Below are 20,246 nucleotides of genomic sequence, written 5' to 3' on the forward strand. Positions count from 1 at the left end.
GAGGATTTGTAGCTGATCTACATGCAGAATTGTATTTGAACAAGGTTTTCTGGGGCCTGGAAATGGGCATTTCTTTTGCAGTCTGAGACTTGTGCAAATACACAGGAAAACTTTCAATTTCCTGAGCCACAGCTGCTTTTGGTGGAGACTGACAGAGCTTTCAAAGAGCAGCTTCCCAACTACTGACAGAAAGCAAAATACTAGAACTCTTAAGTAGTTCCCACTCATTTTGTCCTGCATAGGAGATTAGGAAACTGGCAGATGGCAACACTGACAGTGACAGAAGAATGTATCTACCATTTCCAAAAAACAGGATTCCAAGCTACTCAGGCACTAGGAACTGTCATTCTTGCATGGAAGATGAAAAATAGCACAAAACTGATTTCTCAAGAAGTAAATCAATAGAACCCTGTATTCCAGTGTTTCTACACATACTACTTGAAGGCCTTAAACATGGCTTAATTAAACTTCTTTATTCTTATTTAGTAAATGGGGAAAAAACTACCAAGAATTTGGATTACTCAAGTTATAAAAAGCCAAAACTAATACTACCTTTTATCTTCTCCTTGCTCCACAAAGCTCAAAACAACAACTTTTGATCAATGCATACCCCAGAGCTTCACTATGGAAGAGCTGACCTGTATGACTATATAGGTCATAAACAATGCTGGAAATACACAGTTTTAATACAGAGAACTATTAAGAGTAAAGAGAAAGAAAAAGAGAGTCATAGGTCTTTACTACATCGGTTAGTTTGCGTGCTGCTAAAGGTGTCAGTCTCTACAGAACAGGCTGTATTAGGATCACCCTCAGCACTACAGATAAATGCCAGGCCCATTCTTTCTATTTACCACATTGTATATAAATGGAGTTTGTTTGCATCAACTAGCCTGCCTGACAGACAAATTAAACAGCTTATAAAACTACAAGACATAGACAGTGATCTAACATGAAAGTTTTGTATGTTTAGAAGTCCTCTGTTTCTGCTTATATCACACAGCTTCTTACAAAGTTAGCGAAAAATTGGTTATATTTTGTCTACTGGTAGGAGATCAGGTGGCCAGGGTGCAACAACACTTACCATTCCTGTCTTTACTAAAGGGCTAGAGTGCAACTTTTAGGAGTACTGTCATTCGGCACCTTCCAGATGAAGTAGGTTCTGCTCCAAAGACAAGTATCTTCCCTAGAACCAGGTCTTAATCATCTATTGCAACTCTGAAGAATTCTTTTGAGAGACTAAAGAAAGATCTAATTCTCAGCTGGGATGGTACTAGAGCACACAGTCAAAACTGACACTGCAATGGGCACACAACACATAGATCAGGTAGATCTGTCAAGGAAAAGACAGCATTTCTATAAAACAGAATTCACAGCTAAATAATCACTATGGGAAAAGACGTAGGAGAGCCATTTATCCTCCAGAAAGGAATTCAGTTCTGAGATAAAAAACAAACAACATTGGAAACTTGCCTGTTGTGCACACGCAGCACATCATTTTCCACCCAACTTTTAATCCATATATTGCAAATACAGAATTTTAGCAATATGCTGGAGTCAGGATGCTCTGTTTCAGGTTAGCACATACTGAATTGTTAAGAAGGTCTGATTTGCCTGTATGTTACAAGCTTGGAAATCTGAAAATGAGCAGTGGATAGAGACCCAGGTGCCTTTTTCACTCACTGTAAAAACACACAAATGAAAACCCACAAAACCAAGTCCTACTTTGAGATGCAATTATTCACCAAAGATACAAGGTCCTAGTTATACACGCTCAAGGCTGCACATTGACAGTGTTGAGTTCAACCTTCCTTTTCCTAAGCGTAAAAAAAGGTGACAGGGACTTTGTGAAGACAAACACACGTATAGTTTAAGTACTATGAATACTCTGCCTTCAAAAAGCAAATTTGACAACATAAGTGCATGAACAAAGATCTTTGTTGTATTGTGCTCTCCTTATCAAGCATACTGAACTCCTAAAACACAAGTTAGTCCAAATTACCATTTGACCAGCAATTTTAGCTCCCATTCAGATCTACTATTTTAGACTGCTGCCCCATCATAATAAAATTGAACAGGTTATGCACATGGATCTGTAGTATCAATTTCTTCATCTGGCAACACCACACACTTGAAGGGTTTTATTTAAAGAAATACACGTTTCTCTGACTTTTCAGAAAAAAAAAAAAAAATCACCTAAAAAGCTGCTCTCCATACTGGAATAGGGACACAGAGTTTTCAGTCAAGATGACCAATCCTTTCACCTTAGCTAGCAACCTTCCCACAGTGTCAGCGGGCTAGAGAGGGGATTCAGTGGCACCATTCACATTAGAAGCATTTTTAAAAATTCTTACAAGGATTTTTTCTGGTGCAGATTCACACGTGCCCAATTTAAACTTGGTCCACTCAAGAGCTCCACATATAGACAGCCTTCTTGATTTTTACAGACCTTCTACTGCTAGATTGGAAGTGTTCATATATGCGTGTATGCATTTGTGTGCACACATACACATGTATATACACAGAACTCAAAGGTTCAACACAATATTTGCATCATCTTGTAACCCAGCAACAATGACAAAGAAAGAAATTACAATTCTGTCATTAAGATACAGTTCAAACACCATGTCTGTTACTATCATATACCCTTTTACATATATATTAACACTTTCTATAGGAAAGAAGTTTCATACATTAAATATTGACAACCTTGTAATGTATTAAATACATATTTATTCAATATTTTATTAAGATTATTAAAAAAAATAATCTTAGATACTCTTTATTTTCACAAGGTGTATGCAGTTATGATGAGTAACCTACACTTCAGCTCTAACAGCCTAATCCAAACCCCATCAGCTTTAATGGGCTTTAGATCAAGCATGTGAGAGCACTGTAACAAACACTGTTTCAGGAGGTAATTCCCATGCAACATCAAACTATGACAAGACACAAGAGGCTAAAAATGGCTCATCATAATTTATTTTATGTTAAAATGTACAGCTTGAGGGAAGGGGCATGTGTTGGTTTTTTTGCAGTTTTTATTTTTGTTTCTTGGGGGCTTTTTTGTTTGTTTGTTTTTGTTGGGTTTGGGGTTTTTTTTGTTTTTTTTTTTTATTTTTTTTTTTAAGTGACTGACTAAAAAGATAACATAAATACAAGAGTGTCACTGGGTCCTATTTTTACATGTATCAAGCCTCTTCTGTTCGGCCCTTACAGTCACTCTGTACAGGTACAAAGGCTACAAAAAAGGAAGCAATATAAACAGACACAAATAACTTTTGCCTTTTTACATGCGATCTGTAAGCTTAGTTTGAGCTATTCACACGCTACTGCTCTATTTTTTCCCTTAAAAAATAACTCCAATATTTTATAAAGATAGAAAAATCTACAGATGGAATGAAAATGTAAAGTTAGAGGCATTTCCATAAAATAGCAACTTTACACCAAATTCACTACTACTTTTTTAAATCCTGCCAGGTATTTGGACATATATGAAAATGTTTCAAAACTTGACAAATAAACACTGAGATGTTTCAATCAACAAAAAACCGTAACTATTTATAAAACAGAAAGCTGCCTTTTTTCCTACCCCAGCCCCAAAGAAACTGGTCACAAAAATGGAAAAGAGTCTCAACTTTACACTAAACATACAGCAATAAAACCCTTTGAACTAACCAAAATGTGAACAGCTTTCGCAGCTTTTTTTTATTTTTTTTTTACAAGTTTTATAATTAACAAAAATATAGTTCTGTTTTTTTTACCCCTCAAACTAGGGTAACCTAATCAAGGCAAAAAAATTAAGAAATGGCTTACTGTTAAGCACAACACTTGTACAGTACTACAAAATGCACTGTCACTAACAAAGACATTAGCGGCATGCAGAAGTGTCACCTTCAGAAACAAAATAATACCATAAAAGAACTGCTAAAAGGCATTTACATGTGGGGAAAGGAGAGAGAAAAAGCTCACGATGCAGTACTGTCTGATAGTTTTGGAGTCTATTTATCCACATTTTTAATGGGAGCAGGCACATAAAATGGCTCTGAACCATCAGCTGCTGTGTAATTGCAGTTCATAGAAAGAGTTCTTCCTTTCCAGAGAACTTCAAGCTCAATGAAATAAAGAAAAAATGGAAAACCATCTATTTCCCCCCAGAGAGAAGAAAAGTTAAATCCCACAAAGTTAAAAAACAAAACAAAATGAAACAAAAAAAAAAAAAACCAAGAAACAAAAAAAAGAAAAACTTGTATAAGGCTTTCTGCTGCATACAGCTTTTAAATGGTGCCAACAAATGTTTTTGCATTCACACCAATTGCTGGTTTTGAAATCGTACTCTCCATAAGATATTTGTGCAGATCAATCCAATATGCTAGTTTGGTAGTCTGTCTCTCCAAAGGACCTACCTTCTCATGTAGGATCCATTAAGAGACTGTTTAGACATGCCTGTATTCATGTAGCCATGATGCCCCGGAGGACTGTACATCATGTTACTGTGGGGTGCTGTCTGCATTGGTTGCTGTGCATATGGCTGAGTTCCCATCATGCCCATCTGCATCTGCATAGGGTACTGGGGTGTCTGATTCATATACCCATGATTACTGTGATATCCACTATTCATCATTGGCTGGGACATACTATAACCATTCATAGCATTAAGGGTATTCATATTCATGTTCACTGAATTGACATTATAAGCAGGGGCTGGCATCAAATTTACACTCATGTTCATACCACGCTGCATCGTTAAGGTCCGCGCGGGCCCTTGCATGGCCACAGTCTGTGAAGCACGGCCATAAATTTGTGGCTGATGGGCTGCAGCAGCAGGTGGCAGAGGTGTGGATTTGGTTCTTACAGAAACATGACCTTTGCTGGCCATCTGAGTCTGCAGTCTTTGGGTGTGGGATATTCCAATATTCGACGAAGTCATATTACGCTGCAAAAGGGGAGGTGGCAAATTCATGGGAGGAGGAGTAAGGTTGGGGGGAGGGGTCATGGTAGCCTGTGCTTGGGGTCCTCCAGGAACAGCATGTGGAGACTGAGAAAGCTGAACAAGCCCTGTATTACTTAAGGGGGTGGACAAAGAGGCACTGTTTGCATAGGAAGTTACAGCAGCTGAATGGCTGTAAGGCAAAGAATGATCCATAAGCGTGTTAGTTAACTGTTGCAGTTTGGCAAGGCTGAAGGTGGCAGATGGCTGTGAGTAATGCCCTGCTCCAAATTCACTCTGCCCCATTCTTTCATATAATCCAATGTTGGCATTGCCAGTCTCGGGGATTTCAGTTAACTGCATAGGTGGTGTAAAATTAGCAGCCATGCTGCACTGGGATAACGGTTGGTTGCTGCTTGGAGGCCTTTCAACAACACAACCTTGGGGAGATTTTACATTACAAGTGGGAGGAGAATTGATGTTTGTTTGTTGCATCATACTGCAGCTTCCATTGATGTTAGACATCTGCTGTGTCACTGCACAGCTACTCTGCGTTAGGTTACTAGATGTAAGGCTACTGTATGAACAACTGTTTTGAGAAGAGTTGTTTCCACAGATACTACTACCCATTGTAGAATCGTAACTGCTTGGGTTTTCATAGTTTTCTGTTGTGCTCTCAATGCTCCCTAAGTCACTAAACCCACTATCCACAACTTGTTGCGAATGATCAGAAACTGAGGGAACATCCATCATTGGGCTAGTCTCCATGTTCTGCAGAGACGGCACAGAAATGGCACTTTGATCTGGGCTGATCTGAGCATAGCTGTTCTCTAAAGGAGCAACATTTGGACTATTAACAGAACGAACTGACTGGCTGGGATGAGAGTGCACAGATGAAACTGGGCTACTGTGGTCAGACTGCTGACAATCATCCAATGTGGTCATTTGGGGACTTTGGTCATTATGGGCATAGTTTTGCAAACTTCTACAGGCCTCTTGAGTCTCTGCACAGTCCTGAAATGTATCTTCATGTTCACTTGCTTCTTGGGTTAGAGACTGTACTGCTTGAACCGTCTCTGAATCAATCTCCATAGTCTCAGTACTCTCTCCCTTGAAATCGGAATGTAATTCTTCACCAGCTTTTTGGTCCTGGTTGTTATCTGTATGATCATCATCAGATTCAGGCACGGGGTCTGAATCTGTAGCAAGTTCTTTCTGGTCACTTTCACACTCATCAGCTGCAAGGTCAACACCACAATCCATTAAGCCCTCCTGATTTGAATTACCAGTTTGAACATTTACGTCTAAAAAAGACTGCTGTGTTTCCAGCATTTCTTTGAAAACTTCACCAGGCAGTTCCTCTTTCTCCACTTCCGTTGAACCCATGTGGCTATCGTCTTCATCATCTGCATCATGATCCTCATTGTGAGAAGGTTCCTCCTCCTCCTCCTCCTCCTGATCATCCAAATGCATGGACTCCTCTTTTTGCAGAAACACCTCTTCTGCTTTGTCTTTTTCTTGATCTTTTGAATTGATTCCACTTTGTTCTACATTCCTTTCTTCTTCCCCAGCTTTTGTCATATCATTTTCTTGTTTTTCAAAGGGTTCACTGGGTGGATGCAGAGGTTCAGGTTCTACCTCTTTTACTTCATCATCTGGTGGTGGTAATACTTCAACAGGCTCTTTAATTGCTTCCTCCGAAACAGCAGGAACTGTGCAGGGCTTGTCTTCAGCTGCTTCCTTTTGTTCGTCCACCAGCACCTGATAGTCAGGCTCCATAGGAGTCTCGGGTGGAGTGTATAAATTAAGCTTAAAGCCAGGTTTTCTTTCTTTGCTTTGCCTCCATTTAGATGGACCACGCTTAACTCCTTTGGGCCAACCCTGCTTACTCTTTAAAGGTTCAAGATTGTCTTTAGTGCTTTCTTCCAACACAGCTACATCCTCTGTATTATCTTTGGGAGGCAATAAATAGAGACAAAAGAAAAGTCTTAGCTTGCACAAACTAATCAGTATTTTCAACCATAAACCCAAAAGCAATTTATAAACTCAAAATGTATTAAGAAACTCTTGAACAAGAGTTATAAACAGATCTCAAGCCACAATAGAATGACATAATATCTACAGCTCAAACACATAGATATATAAAGTTCTTCTTGTTTGGTGGCCTTTTAATAGTTACCATCAGAACCATCATTTATACACTAGAAGAATCCCAGAGATTTAAAATCACACGACATGTAAACTAAAGCAAAAATATTGTCCAAATATTTGATTATCAACCTTTGTTTTTAGAATAGAGGTATGCCATCACTATATAGACATTGATCTAATGCATGTTGATCTTCTTTGACAGTAATAACATGAGTCTGGAGTTTCCTGTTTGACCATTCTGAATGATAAGCCACAGTAAGCATATAATCATGCTTTAGTACCAACACTGGAAAAAAGGTGGTTCATTCTAATATCTTCTCATGGGCAGCATATCATGACACAGCTCACAATACATGACAAAAGGCAAAAGATAATTGCAATTAAACAGAGTGCATTAGAACACTAAATTAATCCATTGACTATAAAAAAACCTACCCAAACACATTCACTCCTCTCCTCTCTCCCCAAATACCACTTACATATACACCAGAAAAAGGGAGAATTCTCAGGATATAACATGCTGCACTTGGGAGTGTAATGGCTTCAGCAATACTCCTTTGCCAAGTTCTGCCTCTCACTGTAGTAACACTCCTACAGTCAATTAATGTGATGACATGGTCCGTGGACAAATACGCAGTATCTGTCTAACTAAAGCAGTGCAAACCTGACCACTGGGACAGAGCTGGAACACTCTGAATTTGCTACTATTAGTTTAATTCACTTCTGTTGATAAGCAGGAAAAAGTGGTAATATTGTAATGTACCTGTGCACTGGTTTGTAACAGCACCAACATTTGTAAGCATGGTTGCTCTAGTCACACAAAAGCTGTTTAAAATAGAAATCAGTGCATGTTCCCTCAACTAAGCAAAGATTAAACTTCCCATGGAATTATGAAAATACTAAAATAGTAACCACTGGCTTCTTAAGAGAAAATATATAGACCTGAGAATCCAGTCATTCGTTCTGCAATTAAAACTTAAAAGCATAATTTGAGAGCCAGGAGGTCAAGGGATGAGTATACATTCAGAATAGCTCATTAGTAGTTTCACTATCCGCCCATTAGCTTTTCTGCCAGGAAATATCCTTGAAATCAAACTAGATAAGCAACTTTGAAAGAACACTGTTAAAACTATCCCTCTCTTTTGTGGGGAAAAAAAATAGGGACCCTAGTGCTGAGGACACATTGTGCCCCAGAAACAACAAACATTTCATTGAATTACCAACAATGCAGAATAGAAAGATATTTGTGTAAATCAAATCTTACTTCTTGCTTGTATCCTCTACCAAGGATACAAAACCAATATTAGTCAGCATTCCAGTGATACCCCTGCTCTGTCGAGTATGAAATGCCCTGTCGTAGGGACATAAAAGTTGTTGCTGGCAACATGACAAGGACTGCAGTGCTTCAGACTGGAAAACATTTGCTTTCTGAACACAAAACCCAGATTGTAATATTAATGGGTTAGGAATAACAAAAGAAGTAAACACAATAGAACCAAAACAAAAAAATTTGAAGCCACCACTGAATTCTAATAAACTATCTGAGATTAATGGCTGCAGTAGCACCTCTAAGCAGAAAGCATTATTATGATCGTAAGATTTTTAAGACCAAAATGTCTAAACACATCTCGTTTAAAATTTCCATATTTATGACAAAAATAAACACTTCCTTTGGAGGCCATCTGACAAATTAGTTTTGTGAAGATATAAGAACATTTTCAGCTTACTTGTACAATTGTCATCACTCCTGTAACAACAAGTATCTTTCTCTTCCTTATTCTGCTCTTCCTCCTCCTCCTTCTCCTGTTTCTGTTGCCCAGGTTGATACTCAAAAGCTTTTCTAATAACAGGTTTCAAGTCATCATCTTCCCCATCCATCTCACAAGTAGGTTCCAAGTGTGGCATGGGACGGTCTTCATCTGAGTTATCAAATGGCTCATTCAATACCTCTGTTGTTTCAGAAATTGTCTCTGTTGTAACACTGCTATTAATCCTTCTGCGTTTACGGCCCCTTTTCTTTTTCAGTATGAAAGGTCTCTGAAAAATAATTCCAGAAATATAACATTCCTGTTTGTTAGCTGACTCTTGACATCAATAAATAAATTTTTGTAAAGTGAGTTTACAATAATCTATTTACTCATTCAAAAAAATACCTTACATTGCATCAAATTCAAGTGTAGACAGAAAACTAAAATGTCTAAACAGTTAAAATAGGTATGTATCTATACATGCACACAAACCTTTCTGTAGATGAAAATTAAGACTAGAATTTTCTTCATATTGTAGTGATTTTTACCTTCTTCTGTCAAATAATATTCATAGCAATATTACACACATTGTACTTACACATCTTTCCTCTGTAGATTTATAATTCCCCAACAACCTTCACAAGTATCAAAGTTTCTTCTTCTACATTTCTGGTTTCTGCTATTTTAGAAATAAGTATGTATACAGAAAAATAGGTAACAGCAAAGGAAGTGCACCTCAAGCTTCACACGGGTCTCAACAATACACTAGAAGAATCCTACAGTTGGCTGCTATAAAGAAAAAAACTGTTCAACAGTTTATATTTCTATTATTATGCATTCTCAAAGATTTATAGTTACTTGCAAGTTTGCTCATCTAAAGTATAAACAAAGGACACTCCAATTCCCTAACTCTCACCAGGGACACCTAAATACATATGCTAAGGTGAGTGCTTTAATATTCTGGGATGCTTGGTTTACCAATTTAATCCATTCAAATAGTTGCTTTTTCAACGAAATTAAGATTTATATGAACACTGCACTAACCAGAATTTAACATTTAAATCTCTTGGAAATTAGAAGAATATGGGTAAAAAAACCCTTTTGTTTTAACAGCACTTGCTTTTTAAAAACAGTATTCCCCTTTAAGGAGTCCCTATATTAAGAACAGTAGAAGGGCAAATCCCACAAGCTGGACTCCATCTTAAAATGAAAAAAAAGGAAGAAGCATTAGAATACTGAACGAATACCAATGCCAAACAGCAGAGGGCAATCACTAGTTTAAAAATTAACAGGGAATTCTGATTTTTTTGTGTCACTAGTATTTTACAGCTCTGTGAAAAATCCAGAAGATAAAAAAATTGGATGGAGAACTAAATACAGGAAGACAAGAATTGTTCAGTGTCCAAACAATAGAAAAAAGGATTAAAACAATCTAATAATGTTCGTAAAAAGCCAGATTATTATTTTGATTACAACGATTTGATTGAAATCAGAGATGAATGACTTTAAACCAAACCACTGAAAAAACACACCTTTCTTTTTATGGCCAGTGACTGTGGCTTTGTCAGCCGGGGAGGCGAACTCTGCTGATTCTCATCCCCGCCATCCTCCTCGCTGCTTTCCTTAGATTGCTCTGTGGATTGCCCTCGCTCCCCCACCACTGCCACACTTTCTGGAGATCGCAAATATTTATTTTTAGATTGTACTTTTGCAGGTGATTGCCTACTATTAGTTCTCGTGGAGAATATCTCTTGCTCTTCCTTCTCCCAGCAGCTAGCTTGTTCCATCAGACGCTCAGCCTGAAGGTTGAGGTTAAAATAACAGGTCACTGAAACAGCATTTACTTAGCCATATCCTTTACGTTCAGCTAAAGAGTTACAATAAGTCAACCCTGATTAGCACTGCTGGCTAACCTAGCAACAACATTTCAGCTGAATCATCTAGTAGGTCCTTTACAACAGTTAGGATAACAAACCAAAGAAGATTGCATTTCATGGGATATTTAGCACTATTAATGATGCAGCGAATTGATTTAAGTCCTTTAGCACTACATTACATGCCCACTGACATGGATCACTTTGAGCAAGTTCATAACACAAAGAATCGATTGACACTGCAGCCCCTGAGCTCTGCACCAAATTTGATCTGATTACATGCTCTTCGACTACCTCAGGAGTGATAAATACAGCTCTATGACAAGTGATTCATGTTCTAAGTTTTCATATTCATCCTCCCAAAGTTACCATGTCTTGCTGCACAGCTTCCAAAAATTTTGCATTACAGTAATATCAGTATCCTCTATCATTAAGCAGTGGTCAAAGTGAAAACTGCTCTGTTTAAGAAAGCCTAATATTGAATACTCAGAGTGGTGAAATCCAAAGGAAGGGAAATTCAGAATAAGAAGTTTCTGCTATTACCTCCTTTTCTGCTTCTCTCTCTTCTTCAGAAACTGCAGCATTAGAAACTAACAAAGGAGTCCATCTCAAGCTTTCAGGATCTACCTCATTGATACGTGGATTCGCTTTCAGTTTCTCCATATGACTTGAAATCAGCTTTTCCCTTCTAATAATTACAAATCTACAATCCAATAAACAGTAATTTATTTTAGAAAGTGATCACCTAGAACAACCTTCCTACAGTTTAAATCCTTTTGCACAATAACCTGTGAAAATAGATGGATAAATAAATGGATACATCAAACTAAAAATATCAGCTATCACACATAGGTAACACACACTACTGACTGTTTACTAAGCGGAAGTGAGGAAAAAATAGTTTATGAAGTGAAAGCTCAACACTAAACATCACTAGGGCAACAGAGAGGAAAGTAAAGGTTTTAGAGTTGACTACTCTAAATCCACGTAAGAGGTGTAGTGTTAGCACTTCAGTCACTGCCAGAACAATTTCCAATTTTAATATGACATACAGGCATAAATAGAAAACACCGTGGATCATCAAATAAAGAGTAAAGAAGTTGTTAATATTACAACTGAAGATGGCAGCTAACTGGACAAGAAAGTGAGTTAGAAACATCGGTTTTTCTAACAGAGCATAAAAATGTACCTTAGTCCTACACTGATGCAGTAGAAAACAACTTTCTAATGACTATGAAATGAAGGAGCATTTCAAAAGTAGGTGAAGACTAACATAATAGCACAGTATGCTAACATACTAGCATATATCCCACCAAATTCCCCTGTTACAAAGAACTATACAATTCTAAACAACAAAAAATGTTTTTTTGTTTTTTGTGTTTTTTTGTTTTTTTTTTTAGCAAGAATTTCAAATGCTGTAAAAATCAGGTAGGTTAAGTGACAGTATTGCTTTTCACTGAGAGAATGCTTTAAAAACAAAAGGTCAGATCCAGGTGAACCCTTTTCACAGAATTGTGACAAACTTCTACTTCACTACATGTATGCAAAATTAACAAAATGTAGGAAATCATAAGAAGCCATACCCGATTCCCAAGGTAAGTGTCTGGCAGGAATTTCAAAGATGCGATTTCTCTTCCTGGTTCAGCCACTGACCTTCTGGATACCTTTAGCCAAGTCAGTTCATGTCCCTGTCTAAGCTTTACTACCTGTGAAAAAAGACTAACTGACCTTGTTCATAAAGTATTTTGAATTCTATAGATGAAAAAACATTATTTTCTAATTGGGCATCAGTATTCAGGCCCTATAATAATTTGTGATGGCAGAAGCTGCATGTAAGTAACCAATACATATTTGAATCTCCCTTAAAATGCATTTTTCCCATCAGGTTGTCCATAAATAAGCACCCCAGAAAGTTAAGGTTTTAATGCCATGACAGCACTCCTCTTACTACTCGCATAATACCATTCTGTAATCCAATCTCCTTTTTGAAGATTTGCATTCTTACTAGTTCAAAACTTACTAGTTTTGAATAGTACTGCTGGTGCACATAAAAGTTACTGAGACTGCACTATTCCTGATCTTAATTTTATTTTTTGGCAACCCACTGTTTGTAAGGCAGTTTTGCTTAATTATGAGGTTTCTATGATTGGAATATCCAGAAAGAATTAAGAAGCTCTTCAGAAACACAAATACCATTGAAAGTAATTTAAGGCATTTTACGAAAAAAAAGAGCCCAAACAACAAAACCAGCCCACTTAAAATCTAAAGTATCAATCAAGATCATTAAGAAAGAAGATATTCACAAAACAGGAACTCACCTTCCCAGTGCACTAACTTTCAACATTGATCATAATGTTAAATAGAAGCTTGCATTCCCAGTACCTTGGGCAGGACGACTTCATGTAGAGCTGACCTGATCCCATGGCTCGTATGAATTCAGTAATGATTGAAAAAGGGGTGTGGAGAAAGAGACTGCCACCCACAACCCCAAATTTTTCCCCTCACTAGTATTCAAAGCAAGATATTTGCAAAGTAAGAGTCAGGAATTGTACTTACGGAAGATGATACTGAACGAAACAAAATTCTTCACTGAAAATGTTTCAAGCTGGCCACACCCTTCTAATAACCATTAACATGGAAGAGGATCCAAAACCCCACCATTTATTTAGGGAGAAAAACTCTTTATCTAAGATGCCCATTAACAAGACCCAGCTGTACTGCCCTTCTTCAGTAAAATGGTTATCATTCATTTTAAAGTCAGAATTTTACACAGACATTTTTCACATCAACTGTTTTGTAAGTAGAGAAAATTAATGTTTTGTCTCAGTATTTCTAAAATTTTTTACAAGATTCACTGACCTATCTTCTCTTTTATCTATCATGCTATGCTGCTGCAGGGTTGTGGCAATATCATGTGGACACATTCCAGTAGCTCGACTCATTCCTTTGATGCTGATCTGTTTTTCATGGTGGCAGTTAAGGTATTCTAATATGACACTCTTCCAGTATGCCAAGTATGAGAGACGACCCAGATCAGACAATGGCTTTTCAGGGGATCCTGCTTGACCCTCTCTTCTAGAAAGTAAATAGCCTAGAAGGAAAAGAAACAGAATACCTTACTGAGATAACAAAACTAAAGAATTTTAACTACCCCTTAAGAAAGTTGGTATTAATAAAAAGATCAGCATGACTGACTACATTATTGATACTTCTTGCAACTAAAGATATCCTACCCATAAAAGAGATTGTTTTTCATCATATAATGGCATAGAAAAGGATTAAATTCTTGTAAGAGACTCAGATCTTATGTTACAAGAATCAAACATTAACCAACCCCCCCCCCCCCCTTTTTATCACAAGGCAAGGAGAAAAGAAAAAGCGAACACGTTTCAGAACAGGTCTCATCATACATGATGTCATTTAGAACTACAACTGCCTGGCCTTTTGAGAAACTTTTACACCTGAGTTACATCACTGAAGCCAAGAATTTTCAGAAGAATCTCAAGAGGAAGTGTCATGGGTAATATCAGTTAAGTCAGTTTTCTTCAAGAAGCCCCAGGTGACTAAGTTTTTGATGAAACAGTTAGTTGTTGTACTTCAGAGGTGACATACAATTCACAAGTTGAACTACTAGGAGAATTACTTAGAAAAAATAATTAAAAAATAATCTCCCTTAATTAACATTTAAGAACATTCACATAATTCCATTTTGCAGTCTTCAAGACAGTAATCAATCAGCTATTATACAATACACCACCTTCATTTTATATTCTATGTGTGTTTTAAGTCCTTTTTAACTCTCTTCAGCTTTAAGAAGCTTTTACAATTTAAAGTAGAACACACCTGCTTGGAGATAACAGAAGTAGTCTGGTATTTGCCACCATTAAAACTATTTCAGGATAAAGGAAAAAAACCCCCCAAATCAACACAATTAATAAAATGTATCCTTTCACAGTAATTAATCTCTCCATGACACATATTCTGCACCGTGCCTTTACAAACACTACCAAAACATGGGCTTTAAAACACCAGGCTTACAAAATGCTTATTCCACTACAGATGTGGACATCATGCTTATGGAATTACATTACTCAAAGTCATTTGGAATCCACCAACATATATGGTTCTTTTGCCTTCCAATACTCTTAAATACTTTTCTTTTTTTTTTTAAGTTGAAATCCCTCTTTTTATTTTTCAAAGATTGCTTTAAAACATATCTAGTACAGCCGTGTCACATTTGCTCAACAAATCCTACTGACTTCTTCACAAAGTTTCTCCTACTCAAGTTAGCTATAAATTAAAAACATATGATCAATGTTCAGCTTTGAGTGAAGCAGTGGCTGTCTCCTTATTTTGCTGTATGCTCTACCATATACAAACTGAACACACACACAAATAGATCTGGGTTTTGTATATCAAAAAAACCCCATGAAATACATACATACATATATATTTACTCAGCCTGAAACAATGGTCTTCCCTTTTATGGGGGCAATACAAAAGGTTCACAACAGAATTTGGAAAATACATATGCACTGGTACTCATACTCTAACCTCCAGTTCGCATAAAAATGTTTACACAGAAAAGCAGATATCCTACTACATTCCAAGTGATCACTAACAACATAAATAAGGAAATAAGTAGTGTACCCTTCGTATCTATTAGCATGATTTACAATAAAATGCCAGAGCTTCAGGAGGAATACCACCCCACATCTGCCTACTTCTATGTAGCACATAGAAACCTACATAAAGCCTGCATACATCTGCATGGTACCACTGGAAACTCAGCAAGTAAATTTGTTCTGTTTTACAGAAGAAACACTACCTTAAAACTCAAGAAAAGGAAGGTGTTTTAACATTTGAAGTTTCAGCATATTAAATTTTTTTATAACTAGATACGTCTTAGTACTACATGTAACTATTTTTGACAGGAAAAGCCAAACTTCGCATTCAAAACCACACTGCATCCTGAATAGTTTGAAGGTAAAGAATTGTTGTTCTACCTCCATACTTCCAGCTGCACAAAAAGAGACCTACAGCATATAGCTTATTCTGCATAATTTTAGACAAAGCTTCACTTGCACCAAGAAAGATTTTTGGATAAACTTGTTCACAACATATAAAGACAAATTTTATACTAAGATGTCATTGCCTATAGAAAAACATGCAAAACTGCAGCAGTACAAGTAGGGATAGAAGTCTCAATACAGGAAAAGAGAGGGAGAATAACCCAGATTTTTAAATAAATCCATGAGGAGAACTTTCAGTTGCTTCAAGTAACTTCACAGTTTAACCCACCAACTTCACATTCAAGAGAACTTGGGCACTAATAGAAAGTGTTTGTAGGCTGTTTGCAAGACCTGGATTTCATTCTTGTATTTCACTATGCTTCAAAATTACTTAGACAAGAACTTTCTTCCCCCTCTTTCATTTTCCTCATAGGTAACAGGGCTGTAACTACACTTTCTTGGTAAACATTTTATGAGGCTTAATAAAAAAATCACTATCAAGAGTTTGGAATCATTAGTTAGGCAACCACAAGTAGCTTTAGAGTTTTACCAGTATATCCTCGCTCATCAGTTCTTTCCAATGGCTGGGGACTTTGCGACTAGTTCTTAGTTGTCATTTTCACATATTTTTACTCTACGTTAAAGCAGTGAAACCTTCATCTGCACGGCAATAACATCTATTGGTATCCTTCTCCTACCATTCTACAATATAACCTATGCTTATCCAAGATACTCACATTTTGTAGGATCAAAAATATAAATCACAGGTAACAGTCTCAGTTACACGTAGCGAGCACTAAATGGAAAGTTTCTCTTAACAGATTCTGTGATTTGAACGACATCTATTAAATTAAACTTACCAAAGAGACGCCAAATAATTGATCTAAGTTGCAGGTAAATAAAAAACACTGATCTTGGTAGCTCGTGTATCTATCCTGAAGCATCTGAAATGAGCACAATATGCCCCTGTTAAACCGATAGCCCCAGTGTCATTGTGTCTACCTAATCTTAATAATGGATAGCCTCAAAGGGGAAACCTGAAAGAACTTTCTTGAACTATAACCCCTGATTTGAGACTATGAACAACAGCAACATTCAGAGGACAAAATATAGCTCCTCCTCCTCCCCCCGCCCCGAGTAAACAAGTCAAGACTGTATGTTACACAAAAAAACCCCTACAACAAAATACAAGACCTAATCTAGAACAACAAAGGAGTTGCCTATCTTATCTTTTCAGCGTATGAGTGATAGTATCACAAATTAAACAGCCAAAATACCATTAATGATTTTTATTTCTTGCCTTATCTCCAGCCTTCATAGTGAAGCCACACACGATTTACAGCCTTTGATTTTTATCACGCAAACCCCCCCAGAACCAATAAGGTTTTATCTTATTCAAAACAATTAGAAGAAATTCAATCTAACAAAGGGAAAGTTAGTGTAAGATACATGTATTTTATGCCTTCAACTCAAATTTAGGAGAAAACCAGACATGAAAACATACATTTAAAAGAAATTAACTTGAGGACTATCTTTTAATTTCAATCTACAGCATTCCCAGTATGTAACTGCCCTGAAATAGCTAAAGCAGTCCTCAACACACCTACGTGAAAACAATAACTTTAATACACCTGTGTCAGTCTCCAGCAACTTTCAGTTAACTACTGATTTTGTTATGCTCAGTTCTGTCTCTTAAATTAAACAGCCTGAGATCAGAGGTCCGGCTTGGTAGTACCCTGTTCTGACAGTGGCCAACAGAAAAATCCAAGGGACAGACTAAAACAGGCAACCATTTTGTGAAACTCACACATGCAAACAGAATTAGTCTGGTTCTGTCCAAACAAATGGAACCCCTCAGATGTGTATCATCCTCACACATTTTGGCATTTTCTAAGAACTTGGTAATATTTGTTAAGTATCACTGTCTTTTGCAAGCAGCAGAGAGTCCATCTTCCTTCTCCATTCACTGCATTTACCTATGTGTACCAGTCTTTATTGTCATGTCCACTAATATGCGTGGTACTGACCTGAGGTGAACTGACTTGTATCTCCCTAGCTCTCTCCTGAAAATCTTCTAAAAATCAGGATCGTATCAGCCCCCTTTCAGTCCTGTGGCACAAAAGCAGTTTTATGCATACTTCAAGATACAAACTGCCACAAGCAGCTATTTCATTACTAAGTCTCTCTTACTTCCAAGTCCAAGAAACATCCTCCTTTTCCTGCCATACACACTTCCAAACTTCACTACTTGGCTTTCTAGTATTAAGCATAAATCACTCCACAGTTTTAAATACGGCAGATACAATTTAGCTTGAGACAGCTGAATTGAATTTTATTACATATTGAAGAAATACAGACTTGTCCCTTTGCTTCTAACATGGTAGCAAAGGCAGGCTAGCCCTCAAACATATAAGAAGACAGACATGCAGATTACATAGAGGCCAGTGGCATAGGAAGAAGCAGCAAATAAAGACACTAAATAATTGAATTGGTATACTGAGAAAGACCAACTGAACAAACTAAAATTGACAGAAGGAAGTCAAATGAAGTTTGAAGATATTCTTTAAGGACTCTCCTGTAATCTGTGTGCTCTCTATACATGCTTTATAATTCTATAGCAATGAACAAATCAATTTATCATTTCATTTCTGATGAATGGTCAAAGAGATCTAGCTAAAAAAAGTTCAGTTTCTTTGAGTGTGTTTAATTAAGACCGACCACAATCATTATAAAGCCATTAGGTTTTCAAGTAAGCCAAGTAATTTAACTTGATTCAAGTAAATCACAAAACCAAAAACCTCAGTCTTGTCCTCCCTTCCCTCCAGCCCACTTGCGCCCTGGTTGTAGGTGTCTGAATTACAGTTGTTTGAGTGCACATAAGAAAGCATGGCCACACTGTGGCTCAGTTACACACAGAAGTAGTTAAACTGTGGTATGTATATTGCACAGGATTGAATGAACACTTCATTAATGGTTTCCTATTCGCCTGGGAAGCAAAAGAATTTAGCTAATATGAAGGTTTTGACAAGTATTTTTGATGCAATTATATTTACTATTTCTATCTTTAAAACACTTTATATCCTGGAAGAATCCTAGAAATGCTGTATTTTATATTAAATACAAAAATTACTTTGTTTAGCTTAAAAGTAATCAATAGTTGGCTGGTTAGCATCCACACTTTGAAAAATAAACAATTGTGGCAGAGTAGGTTCTAAGAAGGTGAAATAGAGGGTTATATTTGCCTTGCAAAGTAAGTGTATTAGTCCTCTTTTTATAAAAGTATCACAACATCACTTGCAATCTCCAATGGGCAATACAATTGTACATTTTATTGAAAATTCAACATAGCCAGAATACAACCCACCCAGAGCATCCTGAGGCAGTTTCAATACAATCTACTCCAGAAGATGCTACCAGCTGAATCTCTAGTATAATTTCCTGTATTCTACTATCCACGTGCTCCCTTTAACAGGGCATCTGACAGATCAACCTCACCACACACCATAGACACTGTGCCATGTGCAATGGACACTGTGCTCATCTAACACAATTCCTCCATTCCTTGAACTTCACTGCTTACAGGTAGGCAGGTTCTTTGAGTACAGTGCCACAAAGAGAGGCACTTCGCTCTTATGAGGACATAATGTATAATGTTTAACTATTGTTCTGAAAATACCTTTCACCTCATTGCATCACATTGCAATGCATTACATTGCCTTCAGTAGAAACAGATAATATCAGCAAAAATGTGCCTGAACAGCAAATAAAGAGTACTGAGTCTCATTCTATACCTGGACAAGTACTTAAAAACTGCAGTTCCTTTCTCCTATGCTACTAGCAACAATCCACGTATTTGTTTTTCACTTATGCAGGTTAAAAATTAAAACAGAGTCTTCGAAGTGGACCCTGAGGGTAGGGATCCTTAAATGCTACGTTTCAGCTAGGACAGATCTTTTGTTTGCTACAAAAAGTTGGAAATAATTTACACTGAAAATTTTAAGAGAAATTTATCTGAGAGTCTGTGATCTAGAAACATTTTATATATCAATCACATAATGCACTGGAGACAAAACACAGTTCTGATCTTATTTAAGAAGTCATGTTCAATATTACTTTCTAGAAAATCAGTATTATTAATCTCTGTGAATAAGAAAGTTACAAATAGTAGTGAAGAAAGTTTTTTATGTTCTTGTAACTGAGACAGAACTCAGCTTACAAAAAACCCCCCAAAACCCAAAAAGAAAAACATCTTAACATTAGGATGTGTCCTACCAGAGCACTCCAGAGTCCTCATCTTGGATCAGCCTAGCTGTTCCAGAGAACCCAACTCTTCACTCAAATTTTGTAATTCAAACTTAGATCATCACTTTTTTTTTTTTTTTTTTCCTCATCTGCAGATTAGATTGGCTCTTACTTTCAAGAAAAACTGCAGCCAAACACATTCTCTTTCAAAAACAGAACCACACTGGTGGTAGTTTAATACAAGAGAAGAAGCAGAACTTTGCTTCACTGCAAACACTTGTTACAGATAAAT

At 37.0% G+C, this 20,246-nt stretch overlaps 1 protein-coding gene across 9 annotated transcripts in view; it reads right to left on the reverse strand.

Moving 5' to 3' along the window:
- Positions 1-3,092: 3,092 nt before the first annotated feature.
- KAT6B (lysine acetyltransferase 6B) overlaps positions 3,093-20,246 on the reverse strand; it is a 125,820-nt gene continuing 108,666 nt past the window's right edge. For all 9 annotated transcript variants that reach the window (XM_069796283.1, XM_069796281.1, XM_069796286.1 and 6 more), the window contains 5 exons: positions 13,560-13,791; positions 11,244-11,403; positions 10,359-10,625; positions 8,806-9,115; positions 3,093-6,879 (listed from right to left, as the gene is read on the reverse strand). In XM_069796283.1, the coding sequence (XP_069652384.1) occupies positions 4,400-6,879; positions 8,806-9,115; positions 10,359-10,625; positions 11,244-11,403; positions 13,560-13,791 (3,449 nt within the window). In that variant the 3' untranslated portion in view covers positions 3,093-4,399. The remainder of the gene's footprint in view (positions 6,880-8,805; positions 9,116-10,358; positions 10,626-11,243; positions 11,404-13,559; positions 13,792-20,246) is intronic.

This window comes from Haliaeetus albicilla, chromosome 11 (genome assembly GCF_947461875.1).
Source record: "Haliaeetus albicilla chromosome 11, bHalAlb1.1, whole genome shotgun sequence".
Taxonomy (NCBI): Eukaryota; Metazoa; Chordata; class Aves; order Accipitriformes; family Accipitridae; genus Haliaeetus; species Haliaeetus albicilla.